Source organism: Anopheles ziemanni, chromosome 3 (assembly GCF_943734765.1).
Source record: "Anopheles ziemanni chromosome 3, idAnoZiCoDA_A2_x.2, whole genome shotgun sequence".
In the NCBI taxonomy this organism is placed as follows: domain Eukaryota; kingdom Metazoa; phylum Arthropoda; class Insecta; order Diptera; family Culicidae; genus Anopheles; species Anopheles ziemanni.
The window spans coordinates 50,293,911-50,318,003 of NC_080706.1; the positions used below are offsets into that span (position 1 = coordinate 50,293,911).

The 24,093-nt window shown below is 43.2% G+C and overlaps 3 protein-coding genes across 3 annotated transcripts in view; 1 reads left to right on the plus strand and 2 right to left on the minus strand.

Annotated features, from left to right (window-relative positions):
* The first annotated feature begins 1,223 nt into the window (after positions 1-1,223).
* LOC131288380 (synaptotagmin-4) lies at positions 1,224-8,956 on the plus strand. The gene is made up of 3 exons (XM_058317510.1): positions 1,224-1,263; positions 6,966-7,644; positions 8,278-8,956. Exons 1-3 carry the CDS (start codon positions 1,224-1,226, stop codon positions 8,954-8,956), a joined length of 1,398 nt encoding a protein of 465 aa, XP_058173493.1.
* A 2,373-nt stretch (positions 8,957-11,329) lies between these two features.
* On the minus strand, positions 11,330-12,307 carry LOC131287327 (tRNA-uridine aminocarboxypropyltransferase 2). Its single transcript, XM_058316366.1, has 2 exons — positions 12,135-12,307; positions 11,330-12,075 (listed from the first exon to the last, which is right to left on the minus strand). The coding sequence occupies exons 1-2, from the start codon at positions 12,227-12,229 to the stop codon at positions 11,373-11,375; spliced, it is 798 nt and encodes a 265-aa protein (XP_058172349.1). The 5' UTR covers positions 12,230-12,307; the 3' UTR covers positions 11,330-11,372.
* A 4,273-nt stretch (positions 12,308-16,580) lies between these two features.
* Positions 16,581-24,093, minus strand: part of LOC131284942 (zinc finger protein rotund) — a 29,833-nt gene continuing 22,320 nt past the window's right edge. The window contains exon 5 of the mRNA XM_058313801.1: positions 16,581-17,990. Within this exon, the coding sequence (XP_058169784.1) occupies positions 16,581-17,990 (1,410 nt within the window). The remainder of the gene's footprint in view (positions 17,991-24,093) is intronic.

The following is a 24,093-nucleotide window of genomic DNA, read 5'->3' on the forward strand; positions in this document are numbered from 1 at the left end:
GATTTATGAAGTCGTTTCATGAATTTTTAAAAACGAACTTGCTGCGTTCAGTCACGAATAGAAAATACAGATTCCAAAATTTGTCACGGCTTGTTAAATTGCTATTGATATTCTACGTATCAAAACAGAGCAATAATCAAACTGTATGTTATGTAATAGTCTGCCCGATATCGAAAGCTTTCGTCAACCGACCGAGCACACAATTGACGTTTGTAAGTCTTGAGCCTCACCACGAAAGCTCGGAAAAACTCTCATCATTTCGGTGTTGTTTTCATTACGCCCAAAAATCCCACAACGTGCGCAGGATGTTGTTCTTTTTCGGGGAACCGGCTTGGCGTCGCCTCGCGTAGGTGACATTTCGCCTTGCTCAATGGGGAGCTCTCGCCCATTTCCCATAATTTCTCTTAGGAATAGAACAAACCGTTGGCTGTTTAACAAGAAATGTCCTTATAATATAATATTAAATGCCTAATTTTTAAGGCAATTTGAAAACGACCAACGCTTACAATTCGTTAAAATTGAGAACACTCAAAACAGATTTCAAACAAGTTTTGAGGTTTCTACCCCACACTGGAAAGAATGGATTGTGGTGTCCAAACCATGGTGAACTATGTATAGGAAACAACAGTGGAAAAGCGAAGAGAGCTTTCGTAGTGCACAGAACGCATGCGTCCCACTCTGGGTTCAGCTTGCTTTATCGATCTGCTTGGCAAACGCGTTGGCTTCCTCTGGTCACACGTACCGTGAATGTGCGAGGAAACGGTCCTTACTGGTTAGTGGTTGTCCGTGTGATTTTGCGAATATCTTCCAGCAGGCGAGTGTCTTGTCGAGCTGACCATCGCTGAATTGGCTCTGGTGAATCTTGCAATTCGCTTCGAAATCGAAACGTTGCAAAAGAGTGAACGGGCGGTTTTCGTGGTGGAAAATTGCTGACGAAAAAGGGCCACCCCCGTTCAGGTGGACGTGTGACGTCGCGGGACAGTGTGTGGCGTTCCTTTCTCCCTTGCAGCGCGACTGTGTTTGTGTGGGCATTGATCCGGAAGGGATCGAACTACCCAGTTTTGCGTCGCTCGTCCTGGTTCAAAAATTGTGTAATCCGTGCTGGTGTTTTGAGCTACTAGGCTAGTGTCGTGTGGATTAATCCGCTGTTTGCTGCCTATCAGGCGTAGGCTACGGTCCTACACCCAAGCGACACAACGGCGGAGTCTGGAATAATCAACAAGATGGGCGACCACGGCCCCGACATGAACACGCTGGAAACTGGTAATATAAAGCTATTTCGATTACGAAAAGACGCGCTGGCGGGATGGCTGAAGCAACTACGGAGTGTTTTTGCTACAACAGACACACACACACACACACACACACACACACAATCGGAGGAGCACACACATGGGCTTGAAACGCACAGTGGATGCACTTTTTGTATGCTCCCCCAATCGATATCGGTTCCATCATACACTTCGCTACGGTTTTAATCGGGATCAGGAGGGAGAGACTAGGGTCTGGATGGCTGTACGCGTCCAATGCGAAGTTGCTACATTCGAGACCAAAGGTAGAAACGAAGTAACAGACCATTCCATATTGGTGGCATTCTTCGAATCAACCGATGCACCGGACTGCCTGGCGCCTGCAGTTGCGTGTTTTCCCGCACGACCGTGGCAATTTTCTGGAGCCACCCTGACTGTCTCGCTTCCGGTGCGGGGCAGCGAGCCTGATTCACCTGTACCTTCATGACTCATGGAGCAGACAGGAACCAAAGCGTCCGCACAGCCTAGTTGAACCATTAGTTTATCTGTTAGACTTATCGGAAATCCATTTTCCAACACCCTTCCCAGCATCGCGCGACGAAAGAGGTTCGTTCTACTGCTAAATCTACGATTAATCTACGAGCCAGGTCTTTTTCGTTTGATGCTACCAAAATGCTCTTGGCAGCGTCGGTAAATTTTTATGTCGTTAATTTTGCGCCTTTTGCCAAAATTTCAACCTCATTCCAGTTTGCACATACTCGTCTCGATACACATTTGGCGACCGTTCAAGTGACCGAGCAAATGGCGGCATTTAATGTTGTGGTCAACCCGACTAATTGAGGTGTTTGAAAAGGGCCCAAAACCGTTTTGGGGAAATCTCTTTTCAACGATATAACGTGTTTCGATGGCGCTTGATTATGGGGATCACATAAACAACATTTTCTTGGTAGCACATATTGGAGTTATAGTTTTAAATTAGTTTCAAACTAGTTAAAGCATTATGATCACATTAACATGAGATGGGCTGAAACATTTCATCATATGAATTTTATTTACCCCTATGACGTACGAATTTGATTTACTTTCTACGTTGACCTTTGCCTTCGCAATCGAAGTTTCATTGTAATGGATACTGTTAAATACCATTCCAAGCTTTTTCTCCTTCGAAAAGGTAGGTGGGTATTACTTTATACCTCGCTCCTAAGGAATTTTACTTTGTTGGTTTTTACTGACTGATGATAAATTAAGAAAATAAAATGAAATTATTTTTGTATTAATCATAGATGTTTAATGCACGGTTCTTATAGGAGTCCAATAGCTCAGGTGTAGTTAATATTTAACTGCTCCATTTTAGAAAACCTTCATTGTTCAAACCATCCATCCATGAGCACTAATTGATATATGGTACTGCAATAAATTCCAAAAATTGTCAACTTTCCCAGGTGTTATAAAATAAATTGAGATTGCTAGTCACGTTCACTAGGCACTCACTCCCCGTAGAGTAATCCTCAAGATGGCTGCTTAAGCTCCGCCGGACCACCCCCTCTTCGCGATGGTGGCCTGCCACTGGCCGCCATCCTATCGATTGCACGTGGGCGTCGTTGCCTTCGCAGCGAATGCAATCTCCTTTCCGTTCTCAGGCTATTATCCGGCCCGGCATCCTCGACCGTGAGCCTCCCGCTGCTCGAAACCGTTCGATACGTGCAGCCTTTACCATAGCAGCAGTAAAGACCGCACGCCAACGATTGCCTGGCCGCGTGTTTTCCGAGAAAGCATTGCATTGTCCTTGGCATCGGCTTCGGGAATCCTGACACGGCGCCGGGGCGCTCCTTAACCTCCATCTAAGACTTTCCTTGAACTTCCTTTCTTGCACTTGTATGAACAAAATAAAGCCAAGGATGGCTTGTGTGGATGAGAACGGAGGCTGCCAGGTCGGAGTCCACATCCTACAAGGAATGCGAGCGCGCTGATGAGGCGAATGTGTGGTGAAAGTGACACGCTTCCAGTGCACGTCGACTTGTCACATCCAGCATAACGTATGGGGTATCCTAGTAAATGGCACATTCTTTTCTTTTGCCATCTCCCATAGAGGTGGACGATTCCTTTTCTACACAATTGCGTTGCATAAACGAAAGCTATTCCGGTGAAAGATCTAGCATCAGACAGCAATGGTCTGTCTCTTGGAATAAAGATCCATTCAATGTGCGAAAACTCAAACGACATCTCAAACAATTAGAAGCAGCAAGATACATTCGAACGTACTTTCTTTAGGTGGCTGCTGCTGGCTGACGTCATCGTGGACGCTCATGAGCAAGACGTTGGGGTCCCGGGAGTGGCGTTGCAGATGGAAAACAGAACGTTACCGAGTCCGTCTTCTCGGGGTTGGTCCCAGTGGGACCGGTTGGACGTTGCCATCCAGCTCGGCGCAGCGAGGGCACAGCCACAGTAATGGGCTCACGTAAGGAGACCATGAGCAATGGCCGTAAAGATGAAAATACGCCATCAATCAGCTCGACAGAAGGGCATGTAAAGGTGCTTGGGAAAACTGTGTTTGCGTAGCTGGCAGTTATGAGATCGCATTCCTTCGAGAATCAACTTACGGTAGAACTTTGGCCCGATTGCCTGAGGGGGGAAGGAAGGTGAAATTAAAATCACCCAGAGTTTCATAGTTATGTGATCCAATATTTAATTTAAAATCCATTACACTTTCATCGGAATTGAACGACGTTCTAAGCAAACGAATGTTGCGAAAGAGACCTTTTTTATGAGATATTCCAAATAACACACAATTACAGTTTAAATATAAAGTTTACTACCTAAGTGGAACGTGATAACCGGAAAGTCTAAAGGAATTAATGAATTTCTTATTGATGTACAAACAATTTGTGCCCTTGTGTGGTATTGAGAAATCAAACATAGTGCGAAAGAAGGATGGTTCATTTAATGTAAAAATACACTTTAAGGTTTATTGGAAATTTAACTGTTTTTTAAAATAAAAAAACACATAAATTAAACGAAAATCCAAAGATGGTGGCATACTTTTTACGCATCGCCACGTAGGAGTATTAATTTGTTTGAGTAGAGATTTCAAAATCAATTAATTTAAAATACAATAAAATTGTGCTCTTAGAAATGAGTCCTACTAGGACAATAATAAACATGCGCAAGATAGAAAAACTACGATACACCACAAATTTATACACATTTTATACACGATTCATTGTGGTTTTCATGAAACTAACCAAAATAATCAAAGTTGAACAACTTGTGGTACAGAGCTATATTTGTCGTTAGTTTTAAACTAGCTAAATTTCATGAATCACTGAACAAAATACAACAAACAAATGGTGTAAGGGAGCCGATGATACGATTACCTTTTCGCCAAATTTAATACAACCAGGATCATACTTTTCGTGCATTCAACCGACGATATCGAGCATTCCATACACCAGCGTTGATTTGGATTTTGAAAGCCAAGCTTAGCGCACCTAATTTTCATTCGTACCTTGAATACAGGGCGATACAGTGAAGAGCAGCACGGCCACCGATAATCTAATTAATGCTGTAACAGTGGATTTGTTTAGTATTTTCGTGTGCACGTCGCCAAAATCCCATGGAATGAGCTCTCTCTTTCTTGGTTTTTGTGTTGGTTTGTACCTGGACCAACGTTGTAGCAATTGTTTTTTGTCAAGTCGGTAGGTGGCAGCTGTAAGAACAAATTTCCACCAAAAATTTTCCTACCAGGATCGAAACGCCTTCACAAACCCAACACCGGCTCACACCGGCTCACGCTTCAGGGACGTTCGGTTGAATTCTTCTCCGAGAGTTGTGGGTATGGGCAGCAAGTTTTGGTGAACATGAATAATGTAAGAGACGTTGTTTTTTAGTTGTAACACCAACTTCTTCATTGAAAGATGCTAAGATGGGAATTTCGTTTTCTACGATCGATTTCTTGAATTTTACATGTCGTTCCTTTTTCCCGAGGTTTACATGGATCAATTCTATAGTTTTTCTAAATCAGTTTGTATATGTTAATATAATTAAACGAATGTAGGAAACAATATCAAGTTGTTTACGTACTATCACGTTTACTTTACAAGTCGTAGTTTTTACTTATCTAACAGTACTACTTCGTTACTTCACCTGTCCTTGTTAGATGTGTCAATATTTAATAAGCTCCGATAAGGTGGTCGGGTGGTTTGGGAACTTTTCTGTACGGCGCACCACGTTTTTCTGAACCACATTCGGCGTTGGGAGTCTGGAATGAGCTTTCCACCGGTGTTGGCATATGGTTGTTTTATGTTATATGTTTTTTTTGCACCCTCGTCGAAGAGTGTTTTTTTTCGGAACGGCTCCCGTTGGTTTTGCGGGTTTGGAAAATGTGCTTTACGCATTTTTAGTGCTCCCGCTGCGTGAAAATGTAATGCAAAGGTTTCCTCTCTGCCGATGTCGGTTTGAATATGTGTGTTTAGAGTGTCGGTTCATTATTTCGAACCCCAAAAGGGCAGAATTATAGTCGAACGAAAATACATCGATCGTGGGCGCGGACGAAGCGGGTCGTAAAAATATGTTTGTATTGCAATTGGAGCTGCGTTTGTCGAAATGTGAGTTGTGTTTGGGGAAGGCTGAAGCTGGATGTTTGAAAGATTGCAAGCGGTAGATATCCAGATTGCAAATTGATTACAACCTTCGAAAGGTATCCGCTCTGCTCGTGCTTGCTGGGTTTTACAAGCGTTGAGTTCTTTATCGAGAAAAACAGTCCGTGGGCCAAGATAATGAGGGAAGCTACCGGGTTTGCGTAATCGAAAAGCCAAGCTACCGTGAAATAGCAAACCCTGTGGGCGTAGTTAGCGAGGCGTGGCGGGGTTTGTAGTGACCACCGAAAAGGGAGGGTAAAATATTTGCAAATATTTTACGCTACATAATGCCGGCCACGCATTTGCATGGCTTTTTCATTTTTCGGGATTTTTACAGAAATGTACGTGACTATACAAATTTTATGTAAAAATACATAAATCGCAAGTAACGAAAAGCTATATTTCGACCAGTACGAATTAAATCATTTTCAAGAAACAAAGGTGCAAGGTACCAACACTATGTAACTGTTTTTCCTTTGAAATATGTTAATCATTTCACTATATTCATATTCTTTTATCCTTGAGCTATTTTAAATAATAGTCCCCTACGAAACATTTCCTCTTTACAGTTTTGGGTTTAATAATTTCAATGAATTCATTGTACTCCCTTCAAACCCCCTTTCTAAAACAGTCCTCTTATGGAACATTATCACTGGCAAATACGGTACAAACGCCGAGGGCGAACCACGTAAGGTGTAATTTTATTGCCCCCGCGCATATCATTTAAGGATCCCGTAAGCTAACCTTATCCCCGGAATCGTCACGGCTTCCCGGGGTTTGAACAATGGGGCTCACAAATCGTCCCGGGCCGTTACCGGGCCCCGAAAAGTGGCCGCAAATGCGAAATGAATTGGTCACCGCACGGCTTTATGGTACTTGTGGGCTTTTAGTCGCAAATTTTACGATCTTCAAAGCCTACATAAGCGACCGGTGCCACCCCCGGGGCGAGGAGGCCTAAAGAGGCTGCCAGCGAACTTTTGTAAGGCGGCCATCGCCGGTCGTTTTTCCGTTTGCTTCGGCCACCCCCGCCGTCGGGCAGTGAGGATACGTCATTAGTCATCCGGTCGCGCTCGTTCAGATTATGTTGTGCTCATTTCAGTTGTGCCGGCCGTGCTGGGACTGACGGCGGCCGCCATACTGGCCGTGACGGCGTGCTTCTGCGCCCGTCGCTTCCGGCGGCAGAACAAGAAGACCAACCACGAGGCGTCGTCGCTGCCCTTCCAGCCACCGCGCCCCCCGAAGGCGGTCCGCTCGCCGAGTGGCCAACCGCCGCAGTATCTGAAGAAGTCCCCGTCGCCGACGAGCGTCAAACCGCTGCCGGGCCACCTACCGGCACAGTCCCCGACCGAGCAGGCGACCGTGGTCACGACCACCACGACGAGCGTCGTCCCGCCGACCAAGTACACCGAGGAGAACGAGCTCATCCCCAAGAACGCCCAGCTGGAACCGAAGTCGCCGGATGTGTCGGAGATGGGCGACCCGGTGACGGCCGAGCTGAACGGCGACGGCACCGAGCACGGCAAGCTGGGTGCGATCGTGTTCAAGCTACGCTTCCTGGCAGATCGGAGCGCGCTGGTCGTGTCGGTTGTGCGGTGCCGCGGACTGCCCGGAAAGAACCATGGCTCCGGTGCCGCCGAGCTGTCCCCCATGCCGGCCGGAACACTCTGCAATGGCAGTGCAAACGGCAAGCAAACGGCCACCGATCCGTACGTGAAGCTGCAGCTGCTGCCCGACAAGCAGCATAAGGTGAAAACAAGGTAAGTTTCCCAACGGGGGCGAAAAGCACCAACCAAGCTTATTGTGAAATAAAAGAAAAGAAGAATGGGCAACATAAATGACCAACTTTTCCAAACACCCCGAACCTTACGTTTCATGGGGAGGCACCTAAATGGGGAGAGAAAAATAGGGAGAAAAAAACAAAACACAACCCTCCATCAACCTGAAGGTCAGCAAACGACAAAGGCGAGTCCCGGCACTGTTGCCAGAAGGCACACAAGAGATGAGCATTGGACAAACCGTGTTTCGCCAGCGAGAGATAAAATGGCGTGGAAATGGCAACAGCTGTGGCGTTAAATATAGCTAAAAATGGTGAAACTTTTTTTTCCGGCCTCGGCAGGAAACGACGGTGCTGGAATTGAAAAGTAATCCACTTAGTCAGCAATGCTGGTTTGCGGTGGAGAGAAGCATATTCGTTGTGTTTTGTTCTTCAGTTTGGACATTTCTAGGGGAAATGGGATGATGGGTTCCAAAAATAAATACTAATGTCTTCGGTATCCGGAGGCTCTGCCAAGGGCAAGGAACCGTCGGAATGGGTGCCCTTTTTTTCGGGTGGTGTACGAAATGGTTAAATGCTCATCCGTTTTCCGTTTGTTCGTCTACGATCTTCGCAGGGTTTTGCGCAACACCCGCAATCCGGTGTACGATGAGGACTTTACCTTCTACGGGCTGACGCTGACCGAACTGGCCGGAATGTCGCTGCACTTTGTGGTGCTGAGCTTCGACCGCTACAGCCGGGACGACGTCATTGGCGAGGTGGTGTGCCCGCTGAGCGGCATCGACCTGCAGCAGATCGAGAACCAGCAGGTGGCGCTGAGCCGCGAGATCCAACCCCGCAGCCTGAAAATCCGTGCGCAGGGCCGTGGTGAGCTGTTGATTTCACTCTGCTGGCAACCGGCTGCGGCCCGCCTAACCGTGGTGCTGCTGAAGGCACGCAATCTGCCCCGCATGGACGTGACCGGACTGGCCGATCCGTACGTGAAGATCTACCTGCTCTACAATGGCCAGCGAATTGCGAAGAAGAAAACGCACGTCAAGAAGCGAACGCTCAGCCCGGTATTCAACGAGAGCTTCGCGTTCGACATTCCCACCACCGAGGGGGCCGGGGCTTCGCTGGACGGCGTTTCGCTCGAGCTGATGCTGCTGGACTGGGACCGGGTGACCAAGAACGAGGTGATCGGACGCCTGGAGCTAGGTGGACCGCGCAGCAATGGGTCGGCACTGAACCACTGGAAGGAGGTGTGCAACTCACCGCGCCGCCAGATTGCCGATTGGCACAAGTTGCGGGAGTAAGCGGGCTCTAGGGGAACCTACAGCACGGAGAAGGGTCCGGTCGGGTTGAAAACAACCTAACTAAACACTTTTGAGAATGGCGTTAAATCGGTTGACACGCAGATGAATCACTTAAACGAACTGAAGCATCAACTGGAGGCGCGGCTATGCAGTGGACATGAGAAGCTTTCTACATTCATTATTCATTACAAGAAGAATCCTCGAAAGTCCAGAAACCAAAGTCAATCGGAGAGGTATTTAAATGCACCAAATGTAAACCAACCTTTTTATCCCAACCATTTCCCACACGATAGCGGGTCGGGCAATTGGGACGACACAGGATTCATGTCACCATCAACACAATCAGACTATTTCCGCCTTGTGAATCCACAGCATTTCAGCCGTCGATATAAAGTAGTAAAAAATAGCTTTCGGTGGGCTAGCGTAGGGCCGCTTGCCTAGCAGGACACATGCACGCACCAGCAACCTGGATAGCTAAGCGCAACCATGTGTTTGAACACTTATGAAGTCTATTAATGCAAAAACCACAGGATGCATACACTAACGGAAACGAAGTGACGGAAGAATACAATCAAATCAAACACTAGGCAAGAGCTTTTGACCATTACAACAGGAGGATGGCGGACGGGGCCAGTCAGTGAATGCTTATCTTGGCCCCAAACACATGCAACATTCAAGAAGGGCCGTTTGGATGATCTTTTTAATTTGAGACCAACATTTATCGCGACGCAATCGAATATGTTTCAACAATATTTCCTTGGATGAAAAGCAAATTTATGAGAATGGATCTTCTTCCCAGGACCTTGAACTATATGACCTCTGCTTAAGCACTGTGCAGAAAGCAGAAAAATAAGTCCCCATTCTTCTAGTAGAGCAGAAACAGAGTACACCCCAACGAAAGTATTAACAAAATTGCATAAAACCAATGATGAGAATCTCAAACCAGTGTCCATCAGAGTATATATTAGAAACATCGTATTTATTCTACCGTAGAAAGCGAGCAACAGGCAAGCAAACTGGACTACATAAACATTCTATATGAGAACAGCAATTATAGTCAATGCTTAGGAATTCCACTGAAGCTGTAATTTCTGACAAAAAATTCATAAACATGAGAAACACAATGTATTGCATGGCTCTTTGTAAAAGAGCCAAAGGACACCACTAGTTTAGGAGTATAAGGATGCAGTGATAAGTGTTACCAAAGGCTTGATCGAGGCAAAGGGTTTGTAGGATCGATCGCGCATCCGTGAGACCGTGTCGTTGTACGGTCTAATATGGTAAATGCGGAGTGAGTGCTTGTGCGAAAATTAAAACTACAATTGTATTGTTTTAGCTTGGCGCAACTTTTTTAGGTGACGATTTGTTGTTCTTATCAACTCCATCTGTTAACCGTTGGTTTAGTTCCTCAAGTCGTTTTTTATATCAACCAAAAATATGGTTTAAAATAAAATCTAGCCTCTTTGTACATACATCACCAACCATTGGGGTTGGTTAATAGCCATTCCTTTCAGTTTCAGTTATTTAAGTACTACAAAGGCGTACAAATTCGCACCGAAAAAAATCAAACAACGTAGAATATGCTGTGAATAAATAGGGCATTAGTGTTTAGTTTTGGATGTAGCTTTTCTAACGAATGAGGTTAGACGCTTAATTTGCTGGATGAATTGGAGATTCCGAACAGAGACAGGAAAGATGAAGACAGCAGGTCGCAGATTAGTTTTGGTTAATTTGTGCAAACTTAAGCAGAGCGAGTATCGCAACCGATCAAGTAAGAAACAAAATTTAAAATTGCATACAAATCTGTTCAGAACATAAATTTAATTGAAATGGAAAGATAGATTGCATTTAAGCTCCAAGAAAAAGGCACTCAAAAATAAAACTACATGGGAATGAGTCTGTACTAGAGGTTAGACGCATCAAGAAGGAATGTCTTAACCACTGAATATCTATCTTAGCTGCATAGTGTTGAATCTGGAATACTGTTACGACATTAAATTAATGACGGTTGATTCGGTTTTAAGCACCTTATGAAATGTAAGTGGGTTGTAAATTAAAAGCTCACCTATTGGAACACCCATAATGCTAATGTGGAACATGAAAAATGATTTGATTTTCACGCGTGTAAGTTTACTGCGGATCGCATGCTACTTTAGTTCACTAGTTGTTATTAATGGTTTAGATTTAAAAAAAGTGAATATTCCAACAACAGAGATCGACGAAATGATCACTTCAAAGTAGAGACTAGACGCAACTGCTAGGCAGATTGGAAATGGTCATCGATAATTCCGCTGTGTGAATGTATATATACATATAACAAAGCTATGCTCTATTTTATGTTATGAAATCAGTACAATATAAAGTGGTATAATAAAATCTTAAAAACGAAAAATGCTTTGTCTCGTCTTTTCACATTCTACGATGATGGTCTAACTTTGTCATCGCTTTCAGTGTCGTGCTCGTCCTTAAAATTATCCGCTCGCTTCAGCAGTCGGTTCAATCGACGGCCAATCAGTTTGGGATATTGGTTGTGGCGGATGAGAAACTCCTTGGACTGGTGTGTGACCGCTCCGTTTGCTAGCTGAAATTGGCAAAGTGCGTGCAGGGGTTGCAGCAGCTGCTCTCGGTACCGTTCGTCTCGCTCCAAGAGGCTAAGTGCTTCGATGGCCGTTTCCAAGGTACTGAGACAACCGTCTGTTGGCTGGGTTCGTATGATGTAGTTGCTCGTACCGGAAGATATAAGTTTTACCTGCCGCATTCCGTGCAGTGCAGTGGAGCAGGTGTAGATAGCTTTTGCCTGTGGCCACGTTCCATCGATAAGGATCAAATTGTAGGGTCCTTCGCTCGGGTCAATTTGTTCAATCGGAACCGAATGAGCACTGGGATAAAGAAGTAACGATCGTTTATCGGCCAGAATGGACTCCAACTCGTGATCGTGGCGAGGGAACTTTTTGCCTTTGTAAATCAGACATTTGCCGGGTGCCAAGCCTACTGAAAGCATGGGGGCAGTTCGTAAAGATCGTTTTTCTTCCGCAGGATGTTGCAGCAGAACAATGCGACCACCGGGAATTAGTAGTTGTGAAGGCAACGCTGAGCACCAGCAGACGGCCACAGGGCGGCTGTAAAAATTGCACGTGGCTTTTGTAAGTGCATAACATAGTAATTTCAGCATTCATACCAGCACTTAGAACACATGGGACGCATTTTTGGAGGGTCTGCTGGTATATTGGCTAAATCTTCCCATGCTGCGGTCTCTAAAAGAGCCTCACTCATCGTTCTTATAGAATATAAACTAACGTTAATCGATATTTGTTTAACAAAACACTATCCGTAATGGTCATCGAGGAAGTAAGACTGTCTTTAACACAAAAGTAAACAATTCTGTTTATGATGAGCTTGCAATGACAGCTTAACCGAAGGTGACTAGAGCGAAGCAATACTTTCAAGTTGAGAAGAAAGTGTTGCTTCATTCCAGCCACCTTGTGCAGTAGATCAAAATTAGAGTTGTATAATTCCGATTCAGATTCATGAATGTGAATGACTCTTTGATGCATTTGTGAGATTCATGAGTCCCACAGATTGATTTATGTTTGCTGAACAGAAAAGTAAGGTCCAAAAATGCAAAAACGGGTAGTGACCATTTTTAATTCTTCGCTTGATATACGACAATGAAAGAATTCGTAAGATTCATCAATGTTTTTAGCTTCGAACCCCAAAAGATTCATGAATCAGTCTGAAAGAGTCTTGGGTGATTGATTCATAATATTTACCATATGACCAAGCTCATAAAAACAAAACCTTACATGCCCGAGGGGTTGAAAATTGCCAGTTTATTTACAACTCAACACAATTTACAGCTCGAAATGGAAGGATTTTACAGGACAAAATATTTTTTGCATGTAAGATTCTTGGCACTATATAGGAACTTTCGTTGCTATACGAGTTGTTAAATGGAACAAATTCAAATGTGGCATGTATTTAATTAAGAAAAATCCTTAACAATCTTCTTCTTTAGCGAGAATTTACACTATTACGAATCAAGTTTCCTGGGTCTTCGCAAGCTAAACTAGTTATGCAGACCTCTAAGGAGTTATAACTTTATAAAGACCGGCAACTAACCACAAATCAATCAATTTATTAAGTTTCCAAATATTGTTATCACATGTTGGATTATGGATGAAAATCATATTAGTGGATCAACGTAGAGTAACACAAACAGAATAACGTTTATAAGAGTTCGATGATTTATTCACTTCAAGGTAGTTTATTTGATGAAAGTTTTACATATAGTAAATGCTTGAAGCATGTACGAAAAATCGTTTTTTATGTTTCTGCTTCTGCAATTACGTTGGAGTAGGTTTTCCACATTTTCACACAATCCAAACAGTAACGTGATGGGCAAAACGGAAATCTCACTAACGTCGGTGTCTACGGGAATGTAGCGGAATTTGTACTTGAATCAGATAAATGGTAATTTCCCTTGAACCATAGAGTTCCGGGTAATTCGCCAACAGTACAACTGAGACAATGAGAAGCGGCTCCGACGGCTCGTGCAAGTATTGTAGCGAAAATAGAGCGTAGTGCCATGATAATGCCATTATTACTTGTTTCAGGTATGAAGCGGAAAACTGGAACCTAGGCAAGCGCCGGTAAAGTTCAATGCAATTGGTGAAAACGTTTGCCGTCAGTGCTATGTAGTAGGCCTCTCTGTTATTTGGTGATGAAACAAATGCAGCAAGCGCATACGCGATGGTTAGTGCACGGAAAATCAATTGCGCTTTCAGTGCCAGCACATCTCTTTGCCATTGTTCCAGCTGCTGATTGAACACCGGTTGCTGCTCCCGAACGGACATTCTGTTGAACACACAAGATTACTATTTGTTCGATATCTCCGTCTTCTCCTTAACGCTCGGTTACACAGACTGGTTTATTCTAACGTGTTTCGATAGACTAATGTGTTGCAATTTTCTTAGAATTTCGTGTCAAGCCCGTAGTATGAACCAGAATTGTGTTTCTTTGGTGGTGTTTGAACAGCTATGGCACATTTCATTTCAATTTCTGGGAAATTTCGAAAAAGTTGACGTTCGGATCAGAAACGCTATCCCAAACGCAATGTCGAGTCGGCGCGAACGCATACTTTAAATGCGCGGTTCTTCCATCATTCAAATTTGCCGTTGAATGGAAATGGAAAAAATCAATAAAATAAAAACCTGTACACCTCTACCTAATATACTACCTTCTAGTTAACACATCTTCCACACATGGCACAATTCTTCACCGGCACCATTTGTCCAGTCATCTCGGGAACGCTTGGTCCTGTTAAATGTAACGATCGCATGGTAAGTAAGATACACGTAACATTCTGTATAATTCTGATTCATTTTGGACCTTTTTTAAATGAAACTGGCTTCTAGATAGTTTACGATACGCCGTCGTATCGAGTTCCGAGCACCGGTTATCTCAGATGCCTTTCCAACTGCATGAACTTGCTGTACTCACAGAACCACGGCTTTCGCGCCGGATGTTCGCATCCGTACAGCTCGTTAAAATGAAAATCTCAACTCAAATCGGATACCACCAATTACAAGTTAAAACAACAATAACCACCCAAGTAATAACCACCTAAGTAATTTACATACATTTATAAGATTTTATTATTTATTCAATTCGGAATAGTTTCATATTTTAGCTTTTTTGTAATTTTGTAAGGATTTACAGTTACAATGATACAAATAAAAATAGTTTCGGGTTCTGCGTATACTTTCATTGCTGCAGAATTCTTAATTACTTGTAGTTTGCTCTAACGATCGCCATAAAAGAACGCGAGAACAATAAACACATACCTAGTTACAAGTTTCGCTCAGTGTTTTTGCGATCGTATCGAACGCGTAGCTTTCCTTCCTTCCAAGTGATACTTATTATATCTTGAATTCGGTTACTTAAGTTACAGTACTTTATTAACTTATCGTAGGTTTCCGTTGCAATTTTTAGGACAATCCATCGATTTGTTGAATCATAATTCCATCGTATGTTTCATTTTGAATAAGTTTAAATCTGTTTCTGCCCTTGTATCTTAAGTAGTATCGCCCCACTGTTTCGTTGTTTCCGCTCGGCGGTTTAACATCGTCTGGATGTCTAAGGTCCAAAGGGTTATTTAGGGCCATGTATACTTTTCTCACCTCATCATGCTTATTGTTCTCTTGTGCTCATCGATGTTATCTGCTGTCGTTGATTGCTCAATTATCTAATTTGCAGTTAGTTAGTAAGATAGTTTATGATCCTGGAAAATGTCTCCTAGTGATTGTATCCCTCCGTACGTGAAGCACATCCATTTACATATATTCTCATACTCACAACATATGAGAAATCTGTAATTCACATCCGTACTCTATTAATTTAGCCATGTCCTCACGTTTTTTAAAGGATATTATTACAATATTTTTCTCTCTGGCGAAAAAGATATTAATTTACATTTACATTTAAACATCGTATGCCAACATTTGTCTTTTAAGAGCTGGATAAAAAAGTTACAAACTCGTAGAGGGAATGTTAAAGGTGAACTTTTGTCATTGGATTTCATTTTAAAAAAAATTAAGAAACGTCAATAAATCCGTTTTGTAGAATCATCTTGCCACATTGGTTTATCACAGTTGTATGTAGGAAATTAAACATGAAAGTGCTCAACCAACTATCCATATTAAGTATTAAAATGTTGTAATCTCTCCCGGGATGCAGTAAATAAATTGATCAGCCCAACTGTACAACGCAAAAACAAGGGGAAAATGGCTTGGTAAACTTAAACTGTTCAGAGAAACGATACGATGGTCTCACATGGACGGTCATTTTAATTTAATTATTTCCCATCTATATATAAACTTTGCCCTCCCCTGGGATATCCTTAAACTTAAACATCTGTTTATGCGTTAATCCAACGCGATTGAATGGATTCCTTTCAATCAGTTGCATTCGCGAATAAGTTACTGGTTCTAAACGGTGGATACTGTTGCAATGATTGCTTACTACCGGCAAGATTTAAACTCAAACCAACTCAGTACTTTTCTTCAAATTTTAAGGTTCCTGTAAGAACGAATGAATCTTCTTTAGCCTTTCCAAATCTTAATTCCTTTTGTAGCCATACGCAGTGTTTCTTGTGATCCTTCAATCTTGCAGCTTTTAAGGTTTGTTTAAATGCAACAGTTAAGAAAATCTCTCGTGGAGAAAGTTCCGATTGATCGTTACAAAAATATCCTTCATGAAAATTAATATTTTGTACTGTACGCGAAAACCAAATTTATGTGTAAGCAGCTATTTTTATCGATTGATTCTTCAACTAATCGAATCTCTGAATGCTGCAAAGTAGTGTGAATGCAGACGATATTTTTACCGACGATAATTATACTTGACCTCATAGCCTCTGGCTTTTCGAACAGGTTACTTCTACCGATTGATCGGCTGAATAGATATTTACAGTAGGATTTACAGGAGAAACAACTTGGAATGGATCGTAGGAAACTGGATGTTCTCTGTGTGTGGTTGGGCTTGCGGAGGGTTTTCGCATTCTTCGTTCTTAGATGATCCAACCGATCGAACCGGACGGTTCTCCGGAAGGAACACTGTCGCCGTATTAGCCCTTGTCCTTCCCGCCCGGCCCGACGGTAACGCCGAGCAGATGCTCGCCCGCCATCAGTCCACCAGCAGGCTGGTGCGCATAGTTGCGGATCTGGTGCAGGGAGATGAGCTGGTTCGGGAACGCGTTCGATGGGCTCTGGTTGATGCCGGCTTTCTGGTTCTGGAAGCTGATGGCATCGTACAGATAGGACGGCCGCTGGGCTGCTGCAAGCTGATGATGGTGCTGGAGGCTGTTCAGGTGCGGCGGCATCGCGTTGATGGGTGTGAACGCCGAGTTGGTGTTCGCCTTCGCTATGCTGCTGGTGTCGTAGCTGCTGGCCATCGGAGTCGAGGCCGGTGGGATCGCGAGGTTACCATTCATAGTGCCGGTACCGTTGTGTTGCTGGGGCTGTTGTTGTTGTTGTTGTGGACCTGTCGCCTGTTGGACAGATGGACCACCCGCACCCGGCGTGTTTCCATTGGGTTGGGAGGAACCGACACTGTTGTCCGGTTGTCCTCGGGCAGATCCTACTACACCTCCGACAAGCTCATCGACTGTGTCGTCTCGCTGGTGGTGCGTCACGTTGAGATCCGGGTTGTTGCCATTCGGTTGGGGATTTGGTGGTCCATTACCGGCACTACCGTTGCTGCCACTCCCCTGGCTGCCGTTCGGGGTTAGACTGAACTCGTGGTGATTGTTCTGCTGGTTGATGACGTCGTTGATTGTGGCAGCAGCCGTATCTGGGCTCACCTTCGGCCAGTAAGCGCTGTCCCCTGTCAGCGGCGTCGACCCGACGACACCGGCCGGTGGTTGGCCATTGGACGCACTGTTACTATTGCTGCTGCTTCCCGATGAACTGCTTCCGGGGGTAGTGGCGCTCAGGTTCACCGTGCTATTGCTGCTGCGCGTTCCGATCGGTGGCCGCTTGTCCGTTCGCTCGGCATGTTTCTGCATGTGCTTCGACAGGTAGGTCTCCTGCGTGTACGACTTGCCACAGTACTGGCAGATGTGCGTCTTCAGGTGCTTCGATTCCTTGTGCTTCGGGATGTGCTCCAGCAGGGATGGCTCATCGGCGAAACACTTGTAGCACGAGTTGCACTTGAACGGTTTGTCCGTCTGGTGGCAGCGCGAGTGCGACTGCAGGTTCGAGAGCTGCGAGAACGCCTTCAGGCAGCCAGAGTGGCGACATTTGTACGGCTTGTCGCCGGTGTGCGTCCGGATGTGTTGCTGCAGGTGCGAGAGCTGCGTGAACTTGCGCTGGCAGATCTCGCACCGGTACGGCTTGATGCCGAGGTGGATGCGCGTGTGCTGCGAAAGATAGCTCGAATTGGCGAACGCCTTATTGCACTGCGAACATTTATAGGGCTTCGCTTCGCGCATATGGATCTGGGTGTGCAGCTGAAGATCGGCCTTGGAGGTGAAGATCTGGAACGGATAAGGAAAAATCGGTCTTTTAAATTCGAGTTGAAAGAGAAATTGGAGTACAGACGATAATAATGAAGAGTTTTTGTAGCTACTTCGACAATTTGGTGTCTTGTATAAAATTTGTATTGTATTTATAAATGTTGAGAAATACTGTTTTGGTTACCTGGAGAAAGGCCAAATAATCTCTAAGAAAGGCCACTTTATAGGTAACTTGTTATGCCTCTTTTGCATATTACATCGTCATACGATATCCAATAAGCAGTTTAAAAAAATTACTATAATTCATTAGCAACTTGAATTGAATATCCATATAGCTTATATGGATCATAAGACCAATCTTCAGACGCATCATTATTCGTATGTGTTGAAAACCCATATCGCAAAAACTATCCGAATAATTAAATGTCTTGCTATTTTTATATTTATAAAAAAAAGATTGATATTATGGACATTAGTTAGATTGAGTTAGATAACTCAAATGTAAATGTTCTTTTATTTCCATCGCTTGTTATTACGCATACAATTATTTCGAGAGTTTTGATAATAGCAAAGACAGATGTCATCTTTAATGTTTCAAATATTTATTAAAATTTAATTTTTAGGTTAATATCTCAAATCTATAAATCTGCAAATATAAATATGAATTTTAATTAAAATGGTTTAGATGTATTTGGTTTTCGATATTTTCGCCAAAACTTAATACTTTTTTTCCAAAACTAGTTATTTGATAATGAGCCGTGATAGCGATATTGATGTCGTATGAGTTTTTGTGGTAGTATTACATTTGTAATTGAAAACCACGATATTCACAGATATCATCATAACGGGAAGAAAGGAGTGCTTTAAATGTTTTCCTTTATAAAGTTGATAACAATTTAACTTGTGCTTCAATTGAGCTGGAGTGATCATATTTGAAAGGATGCGAAACATGCTGAGATATCTGCTCTAAATAGCGGGGACAATTAGATCATACGGATAATACAAACACCTCCACCATATTGTGAGTAACGTTTTAGTTAACATCTTCATCACCCAGGATGACAATATGAACATACACAGAAAATGGGAACACTCCTTTGGGTTTGTCTTTCGTTACATAAAACGAGTCCTGTAACAAACTGGGCAGGACGAGGTGTAGTTTTGAGAGGATACACAGCGAGGGCCAACTTGCGAGCTGCACGCTCAGTCGCTTGCGGCACTACAGATGCCAAGTGGTGGAAGGATCAGGGCCACCGGAAGTGTCAGATTGCGGGTGCGATGATTGCGTTTGTTGGCAAATTTTGCACATAATTTCTAGCGTAAAAAAAACACTCCTCCATAACATGCCGTAGAAGCACTCTTCCATGTTGCTGTCATCAAGCCGTACTCGCTATGGGAGAGTGTAATTAAACTCCGTAACACGGGAGCTTTACACGGGACATGCGAGAGGCACAGGGAAAGCTGGGAAGGTAAAGACGAAAATTTGAATGGACGAGGTGGTGTGAAACTGCGTTGGGAAACTGTTGTTGGAACTAGTGGTAGAATTGCTAAGTAATATTCCTCATAGGTTTTGTGGGGTTTGTATGATAGGAATTCAAAACTCGTTTTCATTTTCAATTATTCTGCAGCAAGAAAACGAATGCTTGAGTGTTTTTATTTCAAATAAATTATCTAATGCTTTGGAAAGAATGTGTGATGATTTTTTGTTTAAAATTGGGATGTCCTTGAAAATCTTACGACTCTTATCGGCCGCCCTAAAGACTGTGTGAAGTAGATAACAGTAAGAGAAAATATGATGGCATGTTTGTTTACCTTTTGGGTTTAACTGAATGTAGTATAACAATGTTTTAAATATTGTTTACAAAAGGTGTATGCTATGAAAGACGATAAAATATGTGAACGTGTTTAAAGCCATAGACCATGCATATGTAATCTGTGGACCTGCTTTAAAGACCAATTTTAAGTCGCAAAAAGGAAACAACAAGCCGAACAAACACAGAAAACGAGTTATACTGTTTGGTTCATTACCATTATTGTGTGGCATGACATCTCCTAGATGAAGCTAGAGAATATACCGAAAGACGGTATATTATAGAACGGTGGTCAGCCGTTCCTAATACCGATACCTGATACATTTTCACAGTGATAGATGAATTTGATTTGATGATCATACATTTGAATATGTCATTGAATGAATTCATTGGGTTTTTGCTGTTAGGATGAACAGAAGGTCTCTGTGAGCCAAATTGTAGCAGAAAATGTACAGGTACATATTAATGTTTACATGAATAATGTAACGCATTGTTATTAGACAATAAATCATTTCAATTTAAAATATTCTTAGTCTACCTCCATAATATTCAAATTATCAATTTGCGATGGCTTATGTTAAACAAAATGTTGGCAACAAAAGATATATTTGTGTATTAAAGAATTTTTTAAACTATGGTAACCTAAAATTTACATAAAGCTCCCCGGTTTTTTCTCCATAATTTTTAATTAAACGTAGGAAAGCATCGCATGGGAACCTTGGTTTTAACATAAACATATAAAATAATTCGAAGAGTAAAAGCTCGCATAAACGGTCAGTAATTTTTTTTTTTTCGCTTCAAGGTGAATGCTGTTCTTCTTTTTACATCTTAAAAAGTAGCTATTGCTAATAATAAAACCCGATGGTCAATTTTTTGCACGATTTTAGTAAGAAAAAGTGATGTTTTGTGTCGAATATCCGTTACGCTCATCTTGTCGTGTGAAGTATCAGAAGATCTCATGATGATTTTTTTTTTAAATACAAAAGTAGCTGTTTCTAATCATAAAATCCGATTGTCAGTTGCTTGCACAATTTTAGCACGAAAATGTGATGTTTTGTGTCGTGTGAAGTACCAGGAGACCCCATGTTGGTTTAATTTTGTTTTCAAACATCGTGAAAAGTCGCTGTTTCTAATCATAAAATTGTCAATCGTTTGCACAATTTTAACAGGAAAAGGCAATGTTTTGCGCAACTCACACAAGTATATTCACAGTAACAAAATAAGTTTTTATATAGCTGTCCAAACTGGCCAAGGAAGAACTTTTGGATTGGTCGGCTTTAACAAGCTCGGGTCTGCTACCTTACCTTCGAGTCTTTCGAATCGGACAAATCGTCAGAGTCTTGCATTAGTTGTTGCTGCTGATGCGACATAAGCAGCCCTCCGCTGGTTGGCGACGCTGGACAAGAGCTGTCCAGTTCCTTCTTTTCGACGATAAAATGTTTAAGCTCGAGATCAATCTGTTCGCCAGTGGCGCTCGCAGGTCCGTTTCCACCTGCAGTGACGCCACTGTTGTTTGTGTTCGGTCCATTGTTGGTGTGAGGGGGACCATTTCCGTTCGATCGTTGGCCCGGCGACGTACCATTCACGGCACTGGATGGATTAACAGATGGTCCCGGGTGGTGCAGATTGTTCCCATCGGTTCCAAGATGGTTAGTGCTGTTTCCGAGGCGCTCGTCGATCAGAGGGACCCCGTTGCTGCCCACCAGCAGCCCGTTGACTGCGAGAGATATGTTGTTGGCTGGACCACTGATTCCGTTAAGGTTGTTGGCGGGTTTGAAATCGTGGTGTGCGACAATTCCGTTTGGAAGGAAAGTTTTCTGACTTTGTTGCTGCTGAAGATGATGTTGCTGATGTTGCATCTGCTGCTGCGAAACTTGCTGCTGCTGCTGCTGCTGCACTTGCTGTTGCTGTTGCTGCTGCTGCTGCTGCTGTTGCTGGTTATAGTCCAGCACGACAGGAACATTATTGCCATTGGTCTGGATTGGCGTGAACGTGACGGTGAGCTGCGTGTTCGATGCCGACGCAAGGATTCCACGCTCGTTCAGCGATCGCAATTGGTCGATCGACCGATGGAACTGCGTGTAATCACCGGCAGCAGCAATTTCGCCAATCAGTGGAGAGTTGTGATAGTCGAGACCACCTCCCGGCCGGGAGTACTCAACGATGCGTCCCTCCAGCTTGAAGGGATTGGACGGAGCAACCTCGATGGAACTCCAAAAAGTTCTTTTCGAACCACTCGCAGGGTATTGCACTTCTTACACGACTATTTATACACGTTTTCTATAAATTCTTCTAGCGGAGAACTGTACTTTGTAGTGAGAAAGAAAAATACACGAATTTAACATAGCATCTGCGATATTTCATCTGTGATCAATGAAGTTTCCGCAGGCATCACAAAACTAAACCACCAATTAAAATGAACCAATCTTAAGCACTTGTGTATATTTCATTGCATTAAAACATTATGATAACATTCCTAATACCACTTCATATTAACACGGAAATAACTTTATATACACAGTAAGCGCACTTGTTATAAAATATATTTTGCGCCATCAATATCACAAAGTACAAGGCGCCTCCATTATGTCCCGTCATGGGTGTTACTTCAAAGCAAATCTGAATTTCCACGGCTACACACATTTAATGCCGTCGGGTTGCGAAGAGTTCTGTGAGTCGTCTATACATTTTGATTCAGAGCTTATGTTTCAAAACTGCAGATATAAATAGTTTTTTTCTCTCAATGTAGAGATATATCGACCATAACTTCATATCACACGTACAGCATATCACTTTACAATATATTCAAATTAAATTTTAATGAAACAAATCACTAGTTTGAAATAATTTAGTAAGATTCAACGTTTGTAAATTGGAAGGCTTACTTTATGTATTTTTTAGATTCATATAGAATGTTTTCGGAAGCTTGTACATCCAATGTACTTCCGTCTTCCAACTAAGTTGAGGAAAATAACAGTACAATGTGAAATGCTACCATGATAACACTATAAAAAAAAAATCCCTGCGTGATCGAGCAAAGGATCCTTTTGACACTGTTTTGTTCATAAGAATGCAAATGTTTCTATACATGTAGGTAGTAGATCATCAATTGCAGATGGCTAAAGATAAAGATTAGTTATATACAATTTACCACTTCACTGTCCTGTATATTTTTTGATTTTCACTTAAGCAGTACTGCTGGCCTCAAAAGTAGGGTCTCTTCGATCAGTTAGAATTACCACTTCCGTCTATGTTGCCTCATCACAAACTATCTTTAATCTTCCGCACACGCCGAACAGATTTTTTGAAGAAAGGGACAATCACTGGGAAAAGGCACTCTTGGTGAAACGTTTCTTCAGACGCCGGGCAATGCGATCTGCCCGCCAGGATCGGTGCACGCCTTGCGAACACGTTTCCCGCAGATCGATCAACCTTTCCCTCCCGACCGGTCTGGAGGGAAAGGTTGAATGAAGGCCCGCCGTGAAAGAGTATAACTGGCGCGAGCTTTGATTTTCCCTCGGTGACTCGTTCGCGTCCGCGACGAAACTGTTCGTTCGCGGTGCACAACACGGAGAAGCGGAACGGAAAACGTGTGGCGAAGCGGAGGGTGAGATATTTTCCTATTTGTTTTCTAATAACTTTTTTTCTTCTCGTCTCGTTGTTGCTCTGCCTAGCCCCATTCGATGACATTTCGTATCCCGATGTCGATGTTTGTTTGGGTTTTTCGGTGCGGATGCTGGTTGTTTTTGCGATGCCGTGCTCCTTTTGGTTTCCTTTTTCCCGCTCGGATCGGTGGAACGGTTTTTCTTGCCCAGATCCGGAAGCCGGTCTTCGTCGCCGTAACTTGCCTACCCCCTTGCGCGGCTGACGTATGTTTGTGTTGGTGAATTCTTGTGAATGTTATTTTTTATTTAATTCGATCCCGGTCCCAGGAACGGAAATAAAAAGTCACCGTGACAGTCGCGACTTCTGGACCGATTTGCCCTTGTCGGCATTTGGATGGATTTTCTTGCCTCCCAGCGTGCGTTGTGTAGGGGTTTCTTTTTTATGCTATCGTATGATTCTATAACATTTGTCTCCCACCCCATCCATCCGTCCATTCAGGTTCGAATGTCCGCGAGCTTGTGTGTGTGTGTGTGTGTGTGCGTTTATCCTTTTTTTTCTATCACCACTGACACTATTTTGTTCTGTCCATCAGAAAAAAACCGCGAGAATAACGCGACGAAAACGGCGCGCAATCGGCATTGGCGAAAGCGGTCGGTCGAACTGTGCACCTTCGAACGATCGGATCGGGTTGGTTTATGCCTTCTTAG

Coding starts and splice junctions, on each gene's coding strand:
- LOC131288380 (XM_058317510.1), top strand. CDS start 1,224: ATGGGCGACCACGGCCCCGACATGAACACGCTGGAAACTG. Junction 1,264..6,965: donor CATGAACACGCTGGAAACTG/GTAATATAAAGC, acceptor GCGCTCGTTCAG/ATTATGTTGTGCTCATTTCA. Junction 7,645..8,277: donor CAGCATAAGGTGAAAACAAG/GTAAGTTTCCCA, acceptor CGATCTTCGCAG/GGTTTTGCGCAACACCCGCA.
- LOC131287327 (XM_058316366.1), bottom strand. CDS start 12,229: ATGAGTGAGGCTCTTTTAGAGACCGCAGCATGGGAAGATTTAGCCAAT. Junction 12,076..12,134: donor CCCATGTGTTCTAAGTGCTG/GTATGAATGCTG, acceptor CAATTTTTACAG/CCGCCCTGTGGCCGTCTGCT.